This window comes from Chiloscyllium plagiosum, chromosome 9, assembly GCF_004010195.1.
Source record: "Chiloscyllium plagiosum isolate BGI_BamShark_2017 chromosome 9, ASM401019v2, whole genome shotgun sequence".
NCBI lineage: Eukaryota > Metazoa > Chordata > Chondrichthyes > Orectolobiformes > Hemiscylliidae > Chiloscyllium > Chiloscyllium plagiosum.
Window position 1 is genome coordinate 55669668 of NC_057718.1, and position 22821 is coordinate 55692488.

General features: G+C 39.3%; 1 protein-coding gene across 5 annotated transcripts in view; it reads left to right on the forward strand.

Annotated features, from left to right (window-relative positions):
• LOC122552872 (echinoderm microtubule-associated protein-like 6) overlaps positions 1–22821 on the forward strand; it is a 525254-nt gene that overhangs the window by 142947 nt on the left and 359486 nt on the right. For all 5 annotated transcript variants that reach the window (XM_043695963.1, XM_043695964.1, XM_043695965.1 and 2 more), the window contains exon 9: positions 5034–5290. In XM_043695963.1, the coding sequence (XP_043551898.1) occupies positions 5034–5290 (257 nt within the window). The remainder of the gene's footprint in view (positions 1–5033; positions 5291–22821) is intronic.

Below are 22821 nucleotides of genomic sequence, written 5' to 3' on the forward strand. Positions count from 1 at the left end.
CACCTATCCGCTCCACCCTCCTCTCCGACCAATCACCTTTACCCCTTCCTCCATCCTCTTATTGCACTCCCAGCTACCTTCTCCCCAGCCCCACCCCCTCCCATTTATCTCTCTGCACCCCCGAGGCTTCCAGCCTCATTCCTGATGAAGGACTCCTGCCCGAAACATCGATTTTCCTGCCGCTCGGATGCTACCTGACCTGCAGTGCATTTCCAGCACCACTATAATCTTGACTTAAATGTAGGAGAGCTGAAAATGTGTTGCTGGAAAAGCCCTTCTTCAAGCTCATGCCCGAAACGTCGATTCTCCTGCTCCTTGGATGCTGCCTGACCTGCTGTGCTTTTCCAGCAACACATTTTCAGCTCTGATCTCCAGCATCTGCAGTCCTCACTTTCTCCTTAAATGTAGGAGAGTTGATCAATATGCTGTGGATGATATGAAAATTGGTGGTGTGGTAAATAGGAGGTTAGCCTTAGAATACAAAAGGATATAGATGCCTGATCAGTGGGAAATGAAATTCAATTCAGATAAATGTGATGTGATGCACCTGGGCAGGATGAACAAGGCAGACAAAGGAATACATGATAAATGGTAGAAACACTGAGGATCAGACGGACGTTGATGTGCATGTCCACCTGTTCCTTATGGTTTTGGGATAATTACTTAAAGTGGTTAGGAAGGGATATGGAATACTTGTCTTTATTGGGGAGGCATAGAGTTTAGGAACAGGGAGGTGATGCTGGAAATCTAGCAATAGCTTAACTAATGTTTCATGGCGTATTGTACAGTTCTGGATTCCACATATAGGAGGGATTTGATTGCACTGGAGAGAGTACAGAGGAGGTTTACCAGGATTTGCTTAGCCTGGAGAGTTTTAGTTATGAAAAGATCGCGGATAGACTAGTGTTATTTTCCTTAGAGCGGCAGAGGCTGAAGGGGAGGGACATGATTGAGATGTATAAACAGGAAGATACCTTTCTACTTGGTGGAAGGATCAATGACCGGGAGCACACCTTTAAAGTAGGGGCAGGAGGTTTAGAAGGTGTGTGAAAGAGTTCTTCCTCACACAGAGTGGTGTGAATCTGGAACTCGCTGACTATAAGGGTGCTAAGGTAGAAACCCTCACAAAAACGTTTAGTATTTAGATGTTCCAATGTGACGCCAAGGCATACAAGGCTTTGGGCAAGTGCTGGAAAATTGGACTACAATAATTAGTCTTTGGCCAGTGCAGATTTCATTTGCAAAGGACCTTTGCTGTGCTGCAGACCTCTTGTTCTTGCTTAAAGTCTGAAATGTAGATGTTAGCTGATGACTACACGATGTTTGCAACTTCTCTGATATTGATATAATCCATGTCCAAATGCAGCTAAAGCTGGACATAAATGGACTTGGGCTGACAAGTAGCAATTAACATTCTTGCCAGGCAGCGACCATATCCAAGAGAAATTAACCAATGCCCATGGCATTCAATGCCATTAACATCAAGGAATACCCAGCTATCAACATACTGGGTGTTACCATTGACCAGATACTGAACTGGGCTATCCATGTAAGTACATTGGCTACTAGAGCAGGTCAGAGGCTAGGAGTCCTGTTTCCCAAAGCCTGTCCACATATACAAGGCACAAATCATGAATGTGATGAAAATCTCTCCATTAAACTGGATGAGTGCAGATACAACAACACTCAAGAAGATTGACACCATCAAGGGCATAGCAGCTGTTTGATTTACACCAAACCATCTGCAAACTTGATGCCCATATCCTTGAATTCTTGGGTTCCCGTTTCACTTTAATTTTTGGATGTCTCATAAGGAGGTTATTTGGAGACCAGGGCTACCATTTAAAAATGTGGCTTCCTCAGTGATGCAACACTCTGTCTGAATCTAAGTATAGATTCAATGCAGATCATTCTTCTGCTAGGACTTGGAGGTGCCGATGTTGGACTGGGAAGCCCATTGTCTATTTGACTATGGTCCTAGCAGAGAATGTTAAAAATCACACAACACCAGGTTATAGTCCAACAGGTTTATTTGGAAGCAGTAGCTTTTGGAGCGCTGCTCCTTCATCAGGTGGTTGTGGAGGTTAAGATCATGCTCACAGAAGTAAATGAGCAAAATAAAATGTAATTCTGCAAAAACAAATTCACCCCATAATTACATTTTACTTTGCTCAAAAACTGCATGAATCCATGTTAAACCATGTAAAACTATAAAAAGGGTTTGTCAGTCTGACATAGCATTGGGATACACTCAGACTTCACACCTATTGTTTAAAAACCTGAGCTATCTTGAGAATGTAAGTTAAAAGAAGTTCTTTGGATTTATATATCAAAGAACAGAAACCAGCATATCCTATTAGAAAGGATGAAAGTTTTAATCTGAGATTGTTTACTGTATCACATCTCCATGACACTGGATTCCTTTGGCTATAAAGTTGACATTTTACCACTTTTTGAAGACTTTCCAACATGTGAGCTTGATCTTAATCTCCACAATCAACTGATGAAGGAGCGGTGCTTCAAAAGCTAGTGCTTCAAAATAAACCTGTTGGATTATAACCTGGTGTTGTGTGATTTTTAACATTCTCTGCTAGGACCATAGTCAAATAGACAATGGGCTTCTTGAAAATAAGATTCTGATTCTTGGATCAGTCTGAGAGAGCTTTGCTATGAACAATTGGAGCAGGCAAGGGGTGAATGTGATGGACATTGGAAGAATGGCAGCAATATCCTGAGAGGGAAGACAGAAGACATTGAACAGGAGGAACATCACCTCCTTTGTTGCGATAGAATCTTGTAGCATTGGGCTTGACAAGGAAGATGGGATTTAGTTAACATTACATCCAAAGGATCTGAACTAGCTGTAGTGATCATTCCTTGACTGTAAATTTGTTGCTTCTTGAAGGGACTGCTTGTTTATGCTCCAAGTTTTTTTTGCTTTTCATGCTGTTCAATACAAGTTGACATTTTACCACTTTTTGAAGACTTTCCAACATGTGAAGAATCCCACACTGAATAATGACAAGATATTAGACTTGGCATTGGGGCAAGAGTAGCACTCCCTGAGATGAGATTATTAAATGGTATGGTGTTATATCTGGGTGTAGCTTCATTCTTGTAGCTGCAGTTGCTGACAGATGATGTAAGGTAGCAGTGCACTTACAAATAATATTTTGTTTCTAATGAAGTATCACATATGCCAATTATATGCCTTCAGATACTGTTCTTTTTCGATTCCCTCCCATTATATGTACTGTGAGAAGTTGTTCATGACTAGCAGCAATTGGCAGCTAAGCAATCCCAGAAGAACCCTGATTGGCTAGTACTTCTGCCATTGGTGATTACAAGATAGCTTGAGTGGAGTGCCATAAGAGGTGTGGTGCATACATAATAAGGTGAGAGCAGATTATTTCATGAGAACACAAGAGTTCATGAAAAGAAGCCTTCCGTGAAATTTCTCAGTTTCCTTTGGTAAAGTTTAGCCCTACTTATTTTCCTTGGGCTTTGAAAATTCAGTGTCTTTATTCAAGGTGTAAGTTAGAAATTAAATATACTTTATGCATTTTTTCTTCAGCTTGATATACTTAAATTAAGCATGGATAACCTGTTTAAATGTTGAATTTAAAAGAAACCTATTCCAGTTCATCTGACCTACATTCCAATAATTTCAAGCAGCACAAAGCTGAAATACTGTAACATGGAGAGAAACAATTTGAGTATCCACTCAGAAAAGTGAACAATAAAATGTTTCAACTTGTATATGAACTAAAAGACTATCAAAGATAGGGCAGATGTGTATTTGAGCCAACTAGGTAGAGCATGGATTGAACAAAAAGGAAAAATAAACAAAGGGCCACATCGGTTCATAGTGCAGAACCAGGGCCAAAACTGGATGAGGAAGATAATTAGACAGAGCACAGAGGATATCTGAAGTTTCAGGAGTGGTACAAGACTGACTGACAGTATAAGGCATGAAGAATGAAATAAGACAAAATGTCCAGGGGACCCAAGGTGCTGAAACACTATATTTGCCAGGAAGCTTGCAGTCTGACAAGTTTCTATAGTGGTTCTCATTAAAAATGTAGACAAAATCATTTTTAATGAAGTGGTATTGCAGGAATTTTCTGAGATTCTAGATTTAGGTGTTTTGATCCCAACTGATGTTGCTGGACAAGTGAGATCTTAGAATATGAGCTGGCTTGATAGACTACATTTTGGCTTTAACAAGGTGGTGGTCTTTTACTGAACAGCACACACTCAATGCTTCAGATTGGAATTTCACCACAATAGTTAATCACACAAAAGAAATGTAGTTAAAATGGTTTAAAAGAAATCCTGTTTCAAAAGTAAAAATGCTATCCCACTAATCCCAACAGCATCCCATTCAGTACTGAAATATCAGAGAGAATTGTCTTCTCATATCACATAGGATTTGACTTAGCTGTGGCTTAACTTCCCAGTCATGAGAAGCTCATCCTCTTCCTTGATTCATCATGTAACCAAGGTTAAATTTTCTGAGCTTCAAACAAGTCCCTCAGCATTTTAACCAAACACATCTGGTCTGTAAACTTCAATTAAACTCCATGACACAGAGGTAACCTCATTTAAAATTGTTTTAAAAATTAGCCTTATTCCAAAGAGCAATTTTGTATATCCAGCTTCAGTTAAGAAATTTCCGGAACTGCTCAATATGGGCCTTAGCACAAGCCCACATTTCCTGAATCTTTTCGGAAAGCTAAATACTGTACTTTGTGTGCTCAAATTTTCTCTGCCTTGATTAAATGGTAAATAAAATTCATTTTTCATTTCAAATACTTTAAAGATTGCAAAACAGCAGCAGTATGTTTCCTTCCTTGTATTCAGAAGCAAAAAACAATGCTGACTTCTTTTTCTTCAAGAGATTTATAATGTCATTTTGACTAATATCCACTCTCACAGTATGGATAAAATATTTGAGGATCTTTATTTTAGCACAACAATGATACTGTGTCTATCAATTGGGAAAACTGTGCTACTTTTTATCACGTTCACAGAGATATGACGGAAGTGGTCCACATTAAAGACCGAAAGGAGGTAATTCATGAAATGAAATATTCTCCAGATGGATCTTACCTTGCTGTAGGTTCAAATGATGGTCTGGTTGATATCTACGCAGTTTCACAACGATACAAGAAAGTTGGAGAATGCAGCAAATCATCAAGTTTTATTACACACATTGACTGGTCTCTTGATAGTAAACATTTACAGGTCAATGATGGTGCTGGAGAAAGACTATTTTACAAAATGCCATGTAAGTACTGATCTTTTTCTCCCTTATTTGGAAATGCATGCCTTCATCTATGCCATGTTATAATTCTTTCATTTCTGTATGGTCATAGTAAAGCTGCTCATGAAAACAATAAGTGGATATTGACCTATTAAATACAGTTTCAAATGATTCGTGCAATTCTTATTAGAGAAAAATTACATTTATAGTTTCGACCAAATTGTGCAAGTGTATTTGCATATTTGCAAAGACAAGGTGCCACTGGCAACTTCCTGCATACTCACCATTACATGAACCAGTTACTGTTGATGATGCTGGCTTGTCCTCTGCCTATCTGAAGTAGCTGATCATGGATGACCAAGACATAAGCTGATGTCAATCGTTAATGCGTTGTAAGAATATCAAGAATGGATAGTAAATATGTAAACACTATTTAGGCATTCCAGAGATTAACTTTTAATTTTGTCCCTTGTTACTCATACACTCCTCAGCAGAAAGTCTTTCTTGGTCCTCTCATATGTTGTTGGTTCCAATGTGGACCATGAAAGGCAGATTCTTCCCCTCCTGTTCCAAGTTCAATTCCAGGCTTGAGGAGATCTTCATAATCCTGGTAATGGACAAGCAACATTGCCATTTGGGACTTGTGTGTTCTGCTGCAAAGAACAATGTCTGTCTGTTTAACTATACTGTCCTTCATTATTGCATCAAGTTAACTTTTTTTCCATCTCCCACAAAAAACCTTGAATATCCCTGGATTGTTAAACTGTGGTCAGTTTACATCTCTTCCCTTCAGTTGCTAGTCTTGTCTACACAAGCTGACTAAAGTTGAATCTGCTGGACAATGCAGGCGTTAAGATTCGAGTGTGTGGTGCTAGAAAAGCACAGCAGGTCAGGCAGCATCCGAGGAGCAGGAGAATCAAACTTACAGGCAAGAGCGGCCTCATTTCTGATGAAGGATTCTTGCCCGAAATGTCAATTCTCCTGCTTCTCTGATGCTGCCTAACCTGCTGTGCTTTTCTAGCACCACACTCTCAACTCTGATCTCCAGCATCTGCAGTTCTCACTTTCTCCTCATGCAGGGGCTAAGACTGTTTCAACCTTATAGACTCCCAGACCTGCAATGCCTATATTCTCATCCTCCTGGCTTTGGTTCTAGGCCAAATCTATATTACCATACCTAGAGATGTAAATGCCTTCTGGAGTAAAATGCCCAGGTAATTTCCTCCCTTGCCTGTTTGAAGGTTGGGTTCTTGCTCATCACCTCCTAAATTGATATTTGTTAAGCAGCAGACAGTTAACACAGGTATGATTACAATAGATTACTTGGGTGTTCACCACATTATAGTACTGTACATCACTTGGCTATTATTTAATTGTTTTTATTTAAATATTTGCTTGGTCGTGTATAACTTAAACACTTAAAAAGAGTAAAGAAGTTGAAGCTTTTCATCTTACACTCATCAGAATTAAGATGAAAGAAACCAGATTTGAATAAATAACATTAATTTAAACAAAGTGAGGGGCTAATTGGGAGGGCCATTTTTGGCGCGGTGATGCAGCAGAAACAGTTAACTGTCAATCTTAATTCACAAACTATGCTATTGACTGTAATTTGTTTGGGAATTGCCATGGGAATGTAACAGAATTGAGAGATCCATGACAGCATTTCTTTTTGCTACCCCCATTTCTCCTTGCTACACCCACCTCCCACCCTCCAAACCTCCAATCAAAAGATGCAGTGTATATACAAATTTGTTCTGCCTAAAACAGGGTCCTGTTTGATGATATATGTAGCTTCTAGTGACCACAAATGTATCACACTGTAAGTCCAGCTAATGGTCTCAGATTGGTTTTGTATTCTGATTTTTTTTTTTGGCACAGTCTGAATTATTTAAATGTTGTTCAGTAGCAGAATCTGATCTGATGTTGGTCTTAGTATTCTGAAGACCTCACCATATAGTTGATGAATCATCTTCATTTTGAAATATCACCTTAAGGAAGCACTGAGGGACTCCAGTTGGAAGATTTCAATGTCCATCAAGAAGAATAACTCAGAAGCATAACTACTGACCAAGTTCACTACACCCTAAAGGTTGTTTTTGTTAAGTGGGTCTGTGTCAGGTGGTGAGGGAACCAACAGAAGGTAAATATCTCTTTGACCTCAATCTCACCAAGCTACCTGTTGCAGATGTGTCCTTTGATGACAGACCTTATCAGTACAAGTGATCACCACAGTCCTTTTGGTGATGTAATCTGACTTCACAGTCGACCTAAAGGCACAGGAGCAGGAGTTAGTCATTCAACTCATTGGGAGAAAGTGAGAACTGCAGATGCTGGAGATCAGAGCTGAAAATGTGTTGCTGGAAAAGCGCAGCAGGTCAGGCAGCATCCAAGGAGCAGGAGAATTGACGTTTCGGATATGAGCCCTTCTTCAGGAATGAAGAAGGGCTCATGCCCGAAACATCGATTCTCCTGCTCCTTGGATGCTGCCTGACCGGCTGCGCTTTTCCAGCAACACATTTTCAGCATTCAACTCATTGGGTCTGCTGTAACATTCAATAAGATCATGGCTGATTTGAATCATTAACTCCACTTGCCTATTTATTCTCCATAACTCTTAATTCACTTACAGATTACAAATCTGTCTCTTGGCCTTTAACATAGTAAATGACCCATGATATTTAGCCCTCCACAATAACGAATTCACTACCCACTGAGATGAAATTTCTCCTCATCTCTATCCTAACTGGGCAATTCCTTACTCTGAGATTATGCCCTCTAGTACTAGATCTTCCAAAAAGGGAAACAACCTCTCTGCATCTACCCTGTCAAGCTTGCTAAGAATTTTTGTGCATTTCATTAAGGACTCTTCATTCTTCTTAACTTCAATGAGTACAATACAACTTACTCACCCTTTCATAATATTTGAATTCACATAAGAACAGATTCAAGAACAGCTTCTTCCCCCATTATCAGACTTTTGAATGGACTTCTCAAATGTTGATGTTGATCTCTCTCTCTCTCTGTGCATCTTTTCTGCTGCTATAACATTGTATTCTGCACTCTGTTCTGCTACCCTGAAATACTTTGTATAGTGCAATCTGCCTGTATAGTATGCAAAACAACATTTTTCACTGTATCTCGGTACATTTACAATGATAAATCCAACTCAAACTCGTAAAGCAGTACCTCTGTACCTGTGTTCAACATGGTGAATCTTCTTTAGACTATCTCTAATGTCAACTAGGAGAAAGTGAGGACTGCAGATGCTGGAGATCAGAGCTGAAAAATGTGTTGCTGGAAAAGTGCAGCAGGTCAGGCAGCATCCAAGGAGCAGGAGAATCGATGTTATGGGCATAAGCCAGTACATCTTTCTTTGGATAAAGTCACAAATTGTTCAAAATTCCAGTTGTGGTTTAACCAGTGCCTTGTACAGATTTTTCATCCTTTTTTTAAAATACTCCAATTGCTTTGAAATACCAGACAACATTCCATTTGCCATCCCTATTACTTGCTGACTTTCTGTGCTTACATGTTGAGGTTTATGCATAAGGACTTCAAATTCCCTCTATGCTGCAACCTTTTACAATATACAGCTCTTCCATTCTTCCTGTCAAAAGTGCATAACCTCACATTTTCCCATGTTATATTCATCTGACAAGTTTTTGTCCACTTGTTTAATCTGCCTACATCTCTTTGTAGACTCTATTGTCCTCATAAATTGCCTTCCCACCTTTTTTTTAAATCCTTAATTTGGTTATATAGTATTTTGACTTCCTTCATCCAAATCATTTATTTATATTATAAGTAATCAAGGCCCCAGCATTGATTCCCTGTGGTTCTCCAATAGTTACAGTCTACTAGCCTGAAAATGTCCCCTATTATTGCATCTCTTTGTCTTCTGTTAGTCAGCCAGTTCTCCATCCATGTTAATATACTATCAAACGCTTTCTAGAAATCCAAATATACCCACTGCTACCCTGCTTGTTGCTTATTAATTCTGCTTGTTAATTTCTCAAAGAATGGGCATTATTGCCCCCCACCCCCTTTTTGTTTGAAGCCATGCTGACTCTGCTTGGTTATATTACGTATTAATAAATGCTGTAACATTAGATTATTTTATCACAGACTCTAATATTCCCCAATTACAGATATTTAGCATTTTACCTGTTTTTCATCTTTTTAATAAAGCTGTTGGAGGATTGAAAAACTGTCATTTTTCCAGAATCTGAATATTCTTGGTTGACTACAACCAGTGCATCCATCATCTCTGCTACTGTTACTTATTAATATCCTAGAATGCATCCCATCAGATCCAGACAGCTTAACAGCCTTCAGCCTCATTAATTTCACGAATGGTATATGTTCTATTTATTCCCCCCACCACACCTTTGTTTTTCCCATTTGATTTTGTATTGTTGGAATATTATTAGTATCTTTTCCTGTGAAGGTTGATGCAAAATATTTATTAAATTCCTCTGCCAGTTCTTGGTTCCCCATTATTATTTTCTTTCCCTCATTATCTAAGGATCTATGTTCATTTGAGCCTCTTTTTGATATATATGAAGTTCTTGCTGACTGTCTTGGTATTACTTGAAAATTTACTCTCAATGTTTGTTTTCTTCCGTTTTTTTGCTCATCTTTTTTTGGTTTTAAAACTCTCAATCCTCGAGCTTACCATTAATCTTTGATGCATTGCATTTTTTTTTACTTTCAATTGGTTGCTATCTTTGACTTCCATGGTTGGCTTATTCCTTTCCTCAAATCCTTCTTTCTTAGTGGAATATATCTTTATGGGCCAAGACCTATTTTCTTCAACTATCTTTGCTACTAAGCTTCTTTCCATTCAACTCCAGCTAACTCCACCATTATTCCTTTATAATTACCCTTATTTTGTTTAGTTGGATCTTTGACTCTGAAATCTCTATTAAACCTGCCTCCTTGCACATCACTAGGTCCAAAATAACTTGATCTACATTGTTCTAAGAAACTGTCTGGAACACCATTGAATTCTTCCTTTGCCAATGCAAGGAAACGCTACCTCTGCCAATTTAACTTGCCCAATCTACATGACGATTAAAGTCACCAAACAAACGTTCATTTCAGGTTTTGTTGTGTTGGAGAGGGATCTTAAAGAGTGGTTTGAGTCCCGTATACAGAAGCAAAAACTGATCTTTATTCTGAGCTCCTTGTTTATTATAGTGTGGAAGAAGTCTCTAGGATTTTTCCAATAAAGTATAAGATATTTATACATATCGTGTTACAATGGTTATGTACAATATTGACATCAGTGCTTGCCACGTCTTCTCTGGCCTAAACATTGAATCCTGTGAATACACGTTCACTCATGGACAGCTTTTTGGTCAACCCTAGGTCCTTCCATCATTGCCAGACTCCTTGGGCTCTTACAATATATTGTATTGACTACATTTTAAACACTAGTTGGTTTGTTCCTTCCCAGACATCTGCCTGGGACATATATTTGCTTATTACTAATGACTTTTTAAATTCTGTTCGCAATTTATAATTCTGGGTAACCTTAGTTCAGAAGATTAGAAAAGGATGTTAATTTTGATCAATTGTTATAAAAGTTTGTAACATTAACTCTAATATAATGTTATTTATAAAGTTACACCTTATATTACAATCTTGTGACAAAGTTGACAATTTTGGAAGCAGCTTCCCTCTTACCCAACTTTAAAAATTCAAACACAGTTTCTCTGAGCAGCTGCCATTTACAACTTCTTCTGTTTGTATCCTGCAAAATGTTCTAAAACAGATGTTTGATACTAGAATGGATTTATTATCATACCTTTAAACACTTTTCATACTAACTGTCTTTACTATTCAAATCCAAATGAAATTTATCACTTTTACAGCTTTAGCAAATCATTTTTTAAATAAAGCTTATTTAGATGCTTTAAGGTTCATGGGGACATGGCCTCTTCCTCTCCCTTCTCTTATCATTTTTCTCTGCCAATCTTCCCTTGTACTTTAGGCTGTTTGTTAGAAAACGGCTATTATTTATTTTCTCAAGGTCATGGTGACTGTATTTCCCAATTTTTTCAGCCCCCCTTTGTCTCTTGGTACTCTTACTAGATTTTGTTCTAACCTTCCTGATGGAATAAAGGTTTCTCCAAGGGTGTATATCGATACTAGTATCTGCATCCAAGGCTGACTGCCAACAGAAGTCTAATTAAATTTACCAATGTCTAATACATTCAAACTACTATTATTGTATGAATATATGTGTCTACTCTAAAATGTAATTATAATTATTTAAAATGCCTCATTTAAGGTAGGTCAAGCTTTCCCTTTCCATTTCATAATAAAATAGGACATTTAAAATCAGATGGTTTTCATCTGAGCTGCCTTATCAGAGCCTTACTGTCTGCATTCTAGCTCTATCTTACTAAGACTCAGAGGCATTTTGTTGTTTGTCAGTGAAGTCCATGATTTGAGCTCTATAAATGCTGCATCAGCTACAATTTCTTTGACCATCTCATGTCAGTTTGAAACAAACACCACAAGAGGCCATTTTGTTACATTCAGCCATGGTCAGATGTAACGTGTCCGACCCTACAGTTACTGTTAGAGTCCCTTATACATGACTCCTACCAGTGTCTTTTTGCTCTTGCTATTTCTTATCTCCATCCACATGGATTCTAAACCATCTCATAGAGTCATCTAGTCCAAAATCGTTTCTTGCTATCAATTATTACATCTAATATTAACAAAGCTGCCCCAACACCTTTCCTTCATACCTGCCCTTTTTAAAAAGTCATATACCCCTGAATATTTTACCCCCTGTTTTGATCTCCTTTGTAACCATGTCTATAAAGGCTACAAGATCATATCCATTTACCTCTCTTTGTGCTATTAATCAGTTTATTCTAAATACTACATGCATTCGAGTAAAGAACCATTATTTTTTGCTGTTTTACCATTTTTACTGAATTGCTGCTATGTTTGCACCATTTGTCCCCTATTGTCCCATTCTGGACACCACTGAGAATATTGTCAATCATTTAATGTAGCATTAGCATGCTAAATTTGGAAAATTCACATAGTTTTGCAATTCAAAGCAGATATCCGTGAACCACTGTCAGCCATAATTGTGTTCAATCACAATCTGTAATCCCAAAACCCAGCATATCCCCTGCTCTACCATGACAAGCAAAAGCCAAAGTATCAATTCTGATTCAAAAAAGTGAGCAGGAAGGCATGAAAGGAGCAGCACCAAGCAACCTGGTGAAGATATATCACAGAACTAGTTACATGCCAAGCAGCATTCAATAGACAGGCTAAGTGGCTCCACAAACCAACAGGTCAGAGTCTGCATTCCTGACATATCAACATAGTTGTGAATGTTGATGGACAATGGAAGAACAAACAGGATGAGAATTTCCACAATATGATTTTCAATGATGTGAGCCCAGCAAATCAGAAGGGATGGGTAATAAATGCTAGTCTAGCCATTGATGCCCATATGCCATAAGCCACATACTGGCAAATCCTGTCTTGATGTCAAGGACTGCTGCATTCATCGTGTATTTCTCCTGGAATTCAGCACTTTTGTTCATGTTTAGACGAAGACTGTAATCCTTTCAGGATCTGAGTGCCCTACCAAAAATCAAACTGGGCATTCCTTACCATGTTTTGCTAGTTAAATACTGCTTAATAGCACTATCAATGACACCCTCCATTACTTTACTGATGGCTGAGATTAAACTGGGTCTGTTACAAGCCAGATTGTTTCTTGTGGTAAGTCTTCAGCACTAAAGCTGGGATGTTGTCAGAGGCCACTCCTGAGACAAGCATTCAGAAATAGGATTGACCAAGGTTATTTAAAGACTCACCATCTGAAGTCATTTTGACTTAATCATGCACAGCAAAGTTAGTTGAGGGCTCTTGTGGTACAGTGGTACTGATTTTATCTCTGAGTTATGAGACCGGGTTTCAAGTCCCCCTGTCATAACATCGCTGAACAGGTTGATTTTAAAATATCCACAGTCACATTGTTTGAAGCTAATGCTGAGTTTCTGGAGACATTTGGAGGCTTCCGTTGACCACAAAGAGGTAAATTATGACATTGCCTAAATTTAGGATGCACGTTTGCTCACTGAGCTGTAGGTTTGATATCCAGACGTTTCATTATCTGGCTAGGTAACATCATCAGTGGCGACCTCCAAGTGAAGCGAAGCTGTTGTCTCCTGCTTTCTATTTATATCTTTCTCCTGGATGGGGTTCCTGGGGTTTGTGGTGATGTTATTTCCTGTTCGTTTTTTGAGGGGTTGATAGATGGCATCTAGATCTATGTGTTTGTTTATGGAGTCTGGCATGTCTTTGCTTAGCCTGTGGTGGGTTTTTTCATCCGTGTGTAGGGCTACGAGGGAGAGAGGGTCGTGTCTTTTTGTGGCTAGCTGGTGTTCGTGTATCCTGGTGGCTAACTTTCTTCCTGTTTGTCCTAGGTAGTGTTTGTGGCAGTCCTTGCATGGAATTTTGTAGATGATGTTGGTGTTGTCCATGGGTTGTACTGGGTCTTTTAAGTTTGTTAGTTTTTGTTTGAGAGTGTTGGTGGGTTTGTGTGCTACTAGGATTCCAAGGGATCTTATTAGCCTGGCTGTCATTTCTGAAACTTCTTTGATGTATGTCCCATTTCGACTGGGACAACACATCTATCCTGGGACAGACTAAGCAAAGACATGCCGGAGAATTCCTAGAGGCCTGGCACTCCAACCACAACGCCATAAACAAACACATAGATCTAGATGCCATCTATCAACCCCTCAGAAAACGAACAGGAAATGACATCACCACAAACCCCAGGAACCCCATCCAGGAGAAAGATGTAAATAGAAAGCAGGATACAACAGCTTTGCTTCACTTGGAGGTCGTCACTGATGATGTTACCTAGCCAGATAATGAAACGTCTGAATATCAAGCCTATAGCTCAGCAAACAAACCTACACCCTAAACCTCAACCTGAGCTACAAACCTTCACAAACCTTGCAAAAAATTGCCTAAATGATGACATTGCTTCCCATAGTTATGAGGATGGTAGTTGCACTCCCATATCTGTTAAACCTCAGCAGGATGTGCTGAGCAGGCAGTTGTAAATGGAATTTCTTGTGTATTGAGCGGAGAATAAGGTTTCTTTTTAAAAAGGTACTCCCCTGAGATGCTCTTCTCACATTATCAGCATGTGCTGATGTTAATGCATGAGGAGAAATGCCTTTAGAGCCTTCATTAAAGAGGTGGTGACACCTCCTTGGAGCTGCAAATCAAGGCTGGGATTTCCTTCCCAGTGGCTGGGGGGTTCACCATCATCTCTTCTCTGCAATGGTAGTCCTTTTCAGCTGAGAGCAATGTGTTGTAATTTACAGTTCAGGACTATCTAGGAATGATAAAGGTATTCAACAGGAGAAGAGACATTCTCCTTTTCTGTTTAAGGAGGGATGACCAAGATGAAAGAATGCATGTGTTCATCAGGATGGCATTCTTCTGGATGGTTTTGAGCACCATTAAATTCATGTAAATTTGGCTTTTTGGGATACCATTCAAGGAGGAGCATTATCAAATTATCTGGAATATGTTTTCATACCACAGGTCATCCACCTTCTATCTACAGACATTTCTGCATTTTCTTCAGTGTTCACTCACTTTCCTAGTGGGAGATTCTTTTCAGCTGCTTCAATGCAGCAACAGTTTCTGTTCTCTGTCCTTAATACTGGGGTGGATTTCATGATCCAGATAATCTGCAGATGGTTTACATAGCTGTATTGTTAGGGTTCAGTTACGCCAAAAGTGCATTTTCGATATATTCTTTGGTAGTCAATGATGTTTATAATGGGAAAGTGGAGAAGTTATTAGAAAACTACAAGTGCCATCCACAGAACCGTCAGTCTGTTATCACTGATTTTTTAATCAAGGAGCTCCTCCATTTAGAGGTATAGTCAGGGACAGAAACATTAACTGAGTGATGTCAGATTTGCTATCAATGATATACTGTACTCAATTTCCTTTTCCATGGGGCATCTATACAACACATGTGACCACTTATCACACTGAGAAGTATGTTGAAACTTTATTGCTGGAACAGCACAGCAGGTCAGGCAGCATCCAGGGAACAGGAGATTCGATGTTTCGGGCACAGGCCCTTCTGCCCGAAACGTCGAATCTCCTGTTCCCTGGATGCTGCCTGACCTGCTGTGCTGTTCCAGCAATAAAGTTTCAACTTTGATCTCCAGCATCTGCAGACCTCACTTTCACACCGAGAAGTATAACATGAACAGTAAATCTAGAACTGAAGACCTCCTATCTTGACAGATAACGATTATCTAGTACATGAACAAACAGGCTCTGAATAGCTCAGGCAGATTATAAACTAACTTCTGGTGCCTGAATCACAAAATGACCCTTGCAACAAACTTTCATCCTGACAATTTAACAGGCAGTTGTCAGTTCAACTATATCAAGATATTCTATGGGTAGACTTCTGCATCACTACCTAGCATGTTACCATCTACTTTTTCAGTACGTTAAGAATTTCAGATTAGAAGCTGAATGACATTATCCTAAAAAATAAATTATATGTGATTCCTCCACTTCCCCTAATCCATTAGGGCAGCAAATGCAGTAGCAGGTATTGCCCATAGGTGTGCTAAACATCCCATAACAGATGCAGCTGGGAGGCCCTGTTTATATTTTCTTGCCAGATGAATATAATTTAAGATCAGAGAGCACCTAGACTACTACTTGCTCACCCTTTTGGTTCATGGGATGGAAACTTTTCCCCTAGCAACCATCCTTCTTACTTCTGTTTTTCCATTTAATCAATTTACTTCTACACACCAGTATTATGAAAACATCTGCTGGTGCCCAAAATCTCCCCTACAGAACTCCAAGTATTTCCATCATGTGTTTTATGCATTGGGAAAAGCATTTTTAAAATTGAAATGGGATGACTTCACATTCTGATTGTAAATTAATTCCTCAATAAATGCAAGTGTTATTTCTGAACTAGTGGTCCTAGCACTGAATCCAGAATCACATTATCTACTTTTAATGCCATTGCAAGAGAAGAAAACATATGGAACAAATCTACATCTGAGCTTTTTAGATGGTTTTATAAACTGTGGTTCTTTGATATCCTGAAATTAAACAATTTTAATTTATACAAAGGAGAAATCTCTCCAAACTGAGAGGTTACATTGTACATCATGTTTTAACAGATTTCAGATTAAGGTGTTTATTTGACCATAATACCATCATTTGCACAGGATATCAATTGGTTTGGATTTTGCAGTCAGCAGAAATGAATAATCCATAATACTTAGACTTGCTTAATACTTATTGCAGACTTTGGGCACTAGTACATGTGATTATTAGGGACCTAAAGGAGTCTGGCACCTCCTCTATAGGTGACCTGGGACCTACGTGTATAGGGCAAACAGTTGTTTATCTACTTTTACCATTCAGATTAAAAATTAGAATCAGTGACTAACCAAACATGTGTTTGGAACATTTAATTCACTGACAATATACAGAAAGACAAATGAGGAAAGAAAGACAGGATTAAGAAATTAATAACTGGATGGTTGGAAAAATATTGTCTGGTTCATTCCTTCAGTGAGTATTGATAGAAATAACAGTGAAGCTGTTGCAAACTCTAAACCAATATAACCTGTAAGTGTGAATCCTTTCCCACATTATAGTCCATCTGCTAAATATTTGCCCACTCCCTTCACCTATTTATTTCCAATATTCACTTCACAACTTGCCTTCATTTCTATGTCATCAGCAAATTTACCAATCTTACATACAGCCCTTTCATCTACCTGTTGATGGAGAATGTAACTATTTGAGGCTCCAACAATGATGCACTTGTTAATCTTGCCAACTCAAAAAAAAGTATGCCTTTTCTATCTTTTCTTTTAGCTAACCAATCCTTTATCCATTTGAATACAATACTGCCTATATAATGAGCTCTTTTTCTAGGTAGTTACCTTTTGTTGTGGGATGTTATTAAATGCCTTCTGAAAATCTAAAAGCACCACATCCACAGAGTTTCTAAGTCTCTGCTATAATGTCCTTAATAGATTCTAGCATTTCCATTTTAATAAATGTGGACCAACTAGCCTGTAATGTCTTATTTTTGGAGTATCCTCTTGAATAGAGGATTTACAAAAAAAGTAGCAATCCATTTGGACATGTTGTGGCACACCTCTAGCAGGTGAGACTTGAACACTGATATTCTAGCCCAGAGATAGAGACAAATCAAGATGCATTTCAATTCCGATCTTAGCCTGTTAGTAAATTAGAACTCTCAACATATGTTATCCCTTGTTATTACTGACTTTGCATTCTCTATTTCCAGTCTGATGTGACCTTTCCAGAATCTAAGGAATTTTGGAAAATGAAATGTTTATACAATCTCAGCTGCTTCTTTTAAGGTCCTAGAATGAAGTGCATTAACTCCTTGGACTTGTCAGCTGTTTGTTCCAGGCATGGTCTATCTTCATTCTTCCAGAGCAAATCCAATCTAGCCACCCATATCTGGATGCAGTTTGTTTCAACACATGATTTAAAATGATCAAAAATGCTTACGAAACCAGTCATATTGCTCCCACTAGAATATTCAGACTTTGGTCAGGTGTAGAAAACATCCAAAAACACATGGAAGTGGACCAATAGAAATATAAGAAGAAGAAGAAGAAATTCATTAGTTAACCTGTTAAGTGGCCCTTGATTCCTTTTAAGTAGCAGTAATGAGAAGTCCTTCGTTCCATTTAACATCATCTCCAGCTGTGTGTCTTACTCTTTGCAGGCTGTGAATAGTCATGAGGCACTTGCGGGCAAATCTTGTTAACAAGTTGGTAACCTGCACATTTTCTGTTAAAAGATATCTTGGACCCCATTTTCATTTTATGTGGTTGCCTGAGAGCTTAGGGAAAAAGCATACCATGACCGAATTTAATCATCTATAGCTTTCGTCTTCCCAATATTTATTTGGAGGAAATTTTTAGTACAGGACTGGATGTCAAGTAAAACATCTGACAACAGAGGCCACGTCAAGGTAGCCAGAGGTGAAGTGGAGCTACGTATTATTAGCATACATCTGCAACCTGCTGTAATTTTAATTATGTTACAAGCATACAAGTAAATTTTTTTTGAAAGAGGGGGTGATGATGCAGGACCAGTATAAGGTCAATACTGGTGTTTCTCTGGTTATAACTGGATACTGTATACAGGTAACAGCAGTTCCACTCAGATGGATGACAGATGATGCTTTGCAGGAATATGGTCAATTCTAGCTGCCAAAGGCTGCAGAAATATTTAGAATGAAGGATAGTATGCCAAGTCATACTCATGAAAATTTCAGTGGAAAGCTAGTTGGAGAGGTTCAGACATGACGTTGTGGGAAAGATGGGTACAGATTTAGGAGGCGGCAGCACATTGAGAATCCTATAAAGGACATGAAGATTAGATATGGGTCTCTAGTTTTCAAGAACCTGAGGGAGATCATAGATATTTTTGAGATTCAGCTGAGATTTAAGTTTTGATACCTGTTTCTACATCAGGTTAATTTTGTGGTTACTACTGTCAATTCTGCATCAGCAGTTTATCTCTTCAAGGCCAGTACCTGATTTTGAGCCCACCACTAAGTCTTGAGAGTGCTATGCAGCTGTGGAAAACAAATGTAGTTTTGTCATGAAGGCTACTTATTTTTATTATTGTGTTCCTTCACAAGTAGCTCATTTTTGAGAATTTTGTGTTTAGTGTTGAAGAAACTGTTGATCAGTAAGGAGGCAATATTTGGAGCCTTAAAGGATGCTATGGAGGCAGAGTGCATTTGGGCTAAATGTGGGCTGATGATTGGAGTTTTCTGAAATGTGATGGTTGACTGCAGAGATGATAGCTCAAGTGGAGCTTGGTTTTAGAGGTGGTGTGGGGCAGGCAATGAGCACGACAGCATTGGCTGATCTCTGAGGAGGCAGTTCCAGAGCAGAACATGAAGCAGAGGCTCTTGATCAATTGTACAGTACGTAGCTTGAAGTTGTAGCTTGAGGAACATTTTGCATGGGCAGTTATGCAACAGAGGATCATAGTGGGGCTTGGAGAGAGTATTGACTGGTCATGAAGAAAGGTTGTAGCCAACAGAAGGGTGACTAGAAGTTGCTATTGATGGCCTATGGCATCTCATAGATTCCCAGATGTGAGCTTCTAAATTTGTTCAACTTTGTCCCATTTAGCATGGTGATGGTACTCTCCATTTTATTGTGAGGCATGATGATTGTGAAGACTCAGTGTGGAACACACAGGGTAATGCAATCCCACAACCAACTGATCAGATCTAAGCTCTGCACTCCTGCCATTTCCACTAGAGAACGGTGGTGGACAATTTTGAAAAGCTAAAGAAAGTGGAGGCACCACAAACATGCCAATCTATAAGGATTGTGCAGTAGTCATAGAATCCCTACAGTGCAGGTATAAGCTATTCAGTTCAACAAGCCTGCACTGTGACCCTTGAAAGAACATCCTACCCTATCCTCATAATCCCACATTTACTATAGTTAACCCACTTAGCCTGCACACTACAGATAGACAAGCAGAAGGCTGGAAGAACACAGCAAGCCAGACAGCATCAGGAGGTGGAGAAGTCAATGTTGCAGGTGTAACCCTTCTTCATGACACTACAGGGCAATTTAGCATGACCAATCCACATAACATGCACATTTTTTGACTCTGGAAGGAAACTGGAGCATCCGAGGAAATCCACACATATATGGGGAGAACGTATGAATTCCATACGATCACCCAAGGCTGGAATTGAACCTATGTCTCTGGCACTGAGGCAGCAGTGCTAACCACTGAGCCACCATGCTGTCCTCTAAATTGGTAGTCACTTCTAACAATATTGTCAAGGATAGATGCATCTGTGACCAGTAGATTGGGGAAAATGATGATCAAGTGGATTTTTCTCCCTCTTGTTGATTTCCTCACCATCTGCCACAGTTCAAGTCTAGTAGCTATGTCTTTTAAGATGAGGCAAGATCAATTTGTAATGGTGTTACTGAGCCACACTCAGTGTTGATATTACTGTCCCCCATCTTTAGTTCATTCTGTGTCCTTGCCACCCTCTATGCTTCCATCAAGTGGTGTTCAATATGATGGAGTACTGATTCAGTACATTTGAGCTTAAGAAGTGGTAATCAGCTGGGGAGTTTTGCCTATGTGTGACCTGTTACTATGAGACTTCTTGGGTCTAGAGTGAATGTTGTTGAGGACTCACAGAGGAACTCTCTCTTTCCTGTCTGGTTATCACTGTGCTACCACTTCTAGTGGGTCTGTCTTGCTGCTAAGATGAGTCATACCCAGGGATGGTGATGGTGGGGTGTGGGGCATTGTCTGTAGCATATTATTTCATGAGTCTGACAGTCAGGCTGTTGCTGGACTTATTTGTGGAACTAGATATTGTTTTACTAAGTTGAGCTTTTATAACCTACAGAAAGTACCCAGAGATCAGAAGTGGGTTCAGTTCATACCAGCTGATGTACTGTAACAGCCTAAAAGTAGTTAAAACCTTGAGATATTCCTAAATTCCATGATAAATGTCAATGAATTAGTCAGTGTTCTGTGTGTTGGGGGAGAGTTGGTAATGAAAAGAATCCAGTACAGTTAATGTGCAGAAGTTTACCAAAATAAATGCTTTTTATAGTGAAGATGGGAGTGATACTTCACTGGAGTGGAATGTCTTAAAAAGGAGATTGCTGGGAAAATTGGTGATTTTAATTTCTTTTTGTCTATGTGAAGACTTTCCAAATTGCTTTCTGTAACGTTATAAACTTAGTTTTTTCCAATAATAGTGTTTTAGCAGCTTTTTAAGAATATGTCTGACTGAGGACCACCATAACCGAGTTTCTAAATTAAAACTTAGGGTTGATGAGGCCAGGTTTCACTCTGGAATATGTCTTCTCCAGCGTTACTACCAATTGTGATCATAACACTTTGGCATAGCACACCAGATGCATGCAACATGGGAAGCCAAAGGCAATCTTAATATGGCAGGAAAACACTAAAGTGGAGAATGTGTTAATGAGGCATGAGGGTAGCGCTTTGCAAAGATCTGTCGTGCAGACACCAGGAAGGTATGCACAGACTTAGCTGCAGGCGCTGTTTAGATAATAGCCCCAAGTGGATGATAATCGTGTGATCACTACTTAATGGATTTGCAGATGTGTTCCAAGGCCTCAAGTTTACAAATGTTGCTCAAGGTTCAACCCAATACCTATCAGTCTCCTCAAATGTCACTCATGATATTGAGTGTCACTGGTCCACACATTGCAAAATTGATTGGGAATTAATTTCAGCATTATTAAATATACATGATTAAAGTGGAATTAAGCATATGTACATCTGAAACACTTCTAAATAGTTAGACACCTCTGTTCGTGTAATTTCTTATTTTCTGTTTTCTAAGCACTCTGCTGAGATGCTGACAATCTGCTGACTGCTTCCTCAGTTGCCTATGATGACCCCGGTGGCTGTCATCTCTGATCTGGCACCTGGAGGACTTTGATTTGCTAAGGGTCTCCTGCACAGCTGCAAGTGTACCATCCTCAGCCTGTCTGGTGGAGGTGATGGGTGTCTCTGGTTAAAGGGAGGCAGGCTCCATTCGTATCCGAGAATGAAGGCTCCAGGATGCCTTGTTAGCAATCTACCTCTCTGGTGCAAAATCACACTTCCTCTTCTTCACAAGGACACAGAGCACCTGGAGGGATGTCAACATGCCAGGTCTAATGTTCCCTCTAAGCTGTGAGTTGCACAGCTGATCTGAGGTTCCATGAATGCTGATTGGTATACTGATGCATTGTCTTCCAGCATAAAGTTAAAAAATGGAGAGTTTATTGGCGAGGTCTCCCTCTCCCTTTGCAACTGTAACTCTACATCTATGTCTATGTCACAGCCATGTGTAAAATGCAGGTGTGAACACATAACCTGCACCCACTGAATGCTGTGTCTGATCAGACCATTATCAGTTTTTGCCACCTTCTCCATGAAGGAAAGCAACTGCTCACTTGCCAGAAATTTGTCGGTACTCATGAAGCTGTTATGACAATGTATAAAAGGGACGTTAGCCTTTCCTGAAGTCCATGCAAGACCTCTGGCATCTCTACCTGACATTTGAGGTCCATGTCTTTTATGTCTGAATCTGAAGGCTCATCATCTGCATGAGGCTTAGAAGGGTCCTTGTCTCCAATATTTCAGAATGTCTACAACCTCGGCTCCTACATCCTCCGGCTGTGGAGAAGTAATTGTGATGTGCTCAGCAGATTGTGATCCTGATCCTAAACTACAATGTCAACACCTTGATGAATGTCTTTGCTTGTGGAGAATACAGTTTAATACTGTTACAATGCATCCTCTTGGATTCTAAGTCTTTATCCTCAGAAATAGAGCTAGGGAGGCATTCTAAATCTTTATCCTCAGAAATAGAGGCATGATAGGTTGCCTCTACCATGTAGATTGCCCACCTCCAAACAGACCCCACC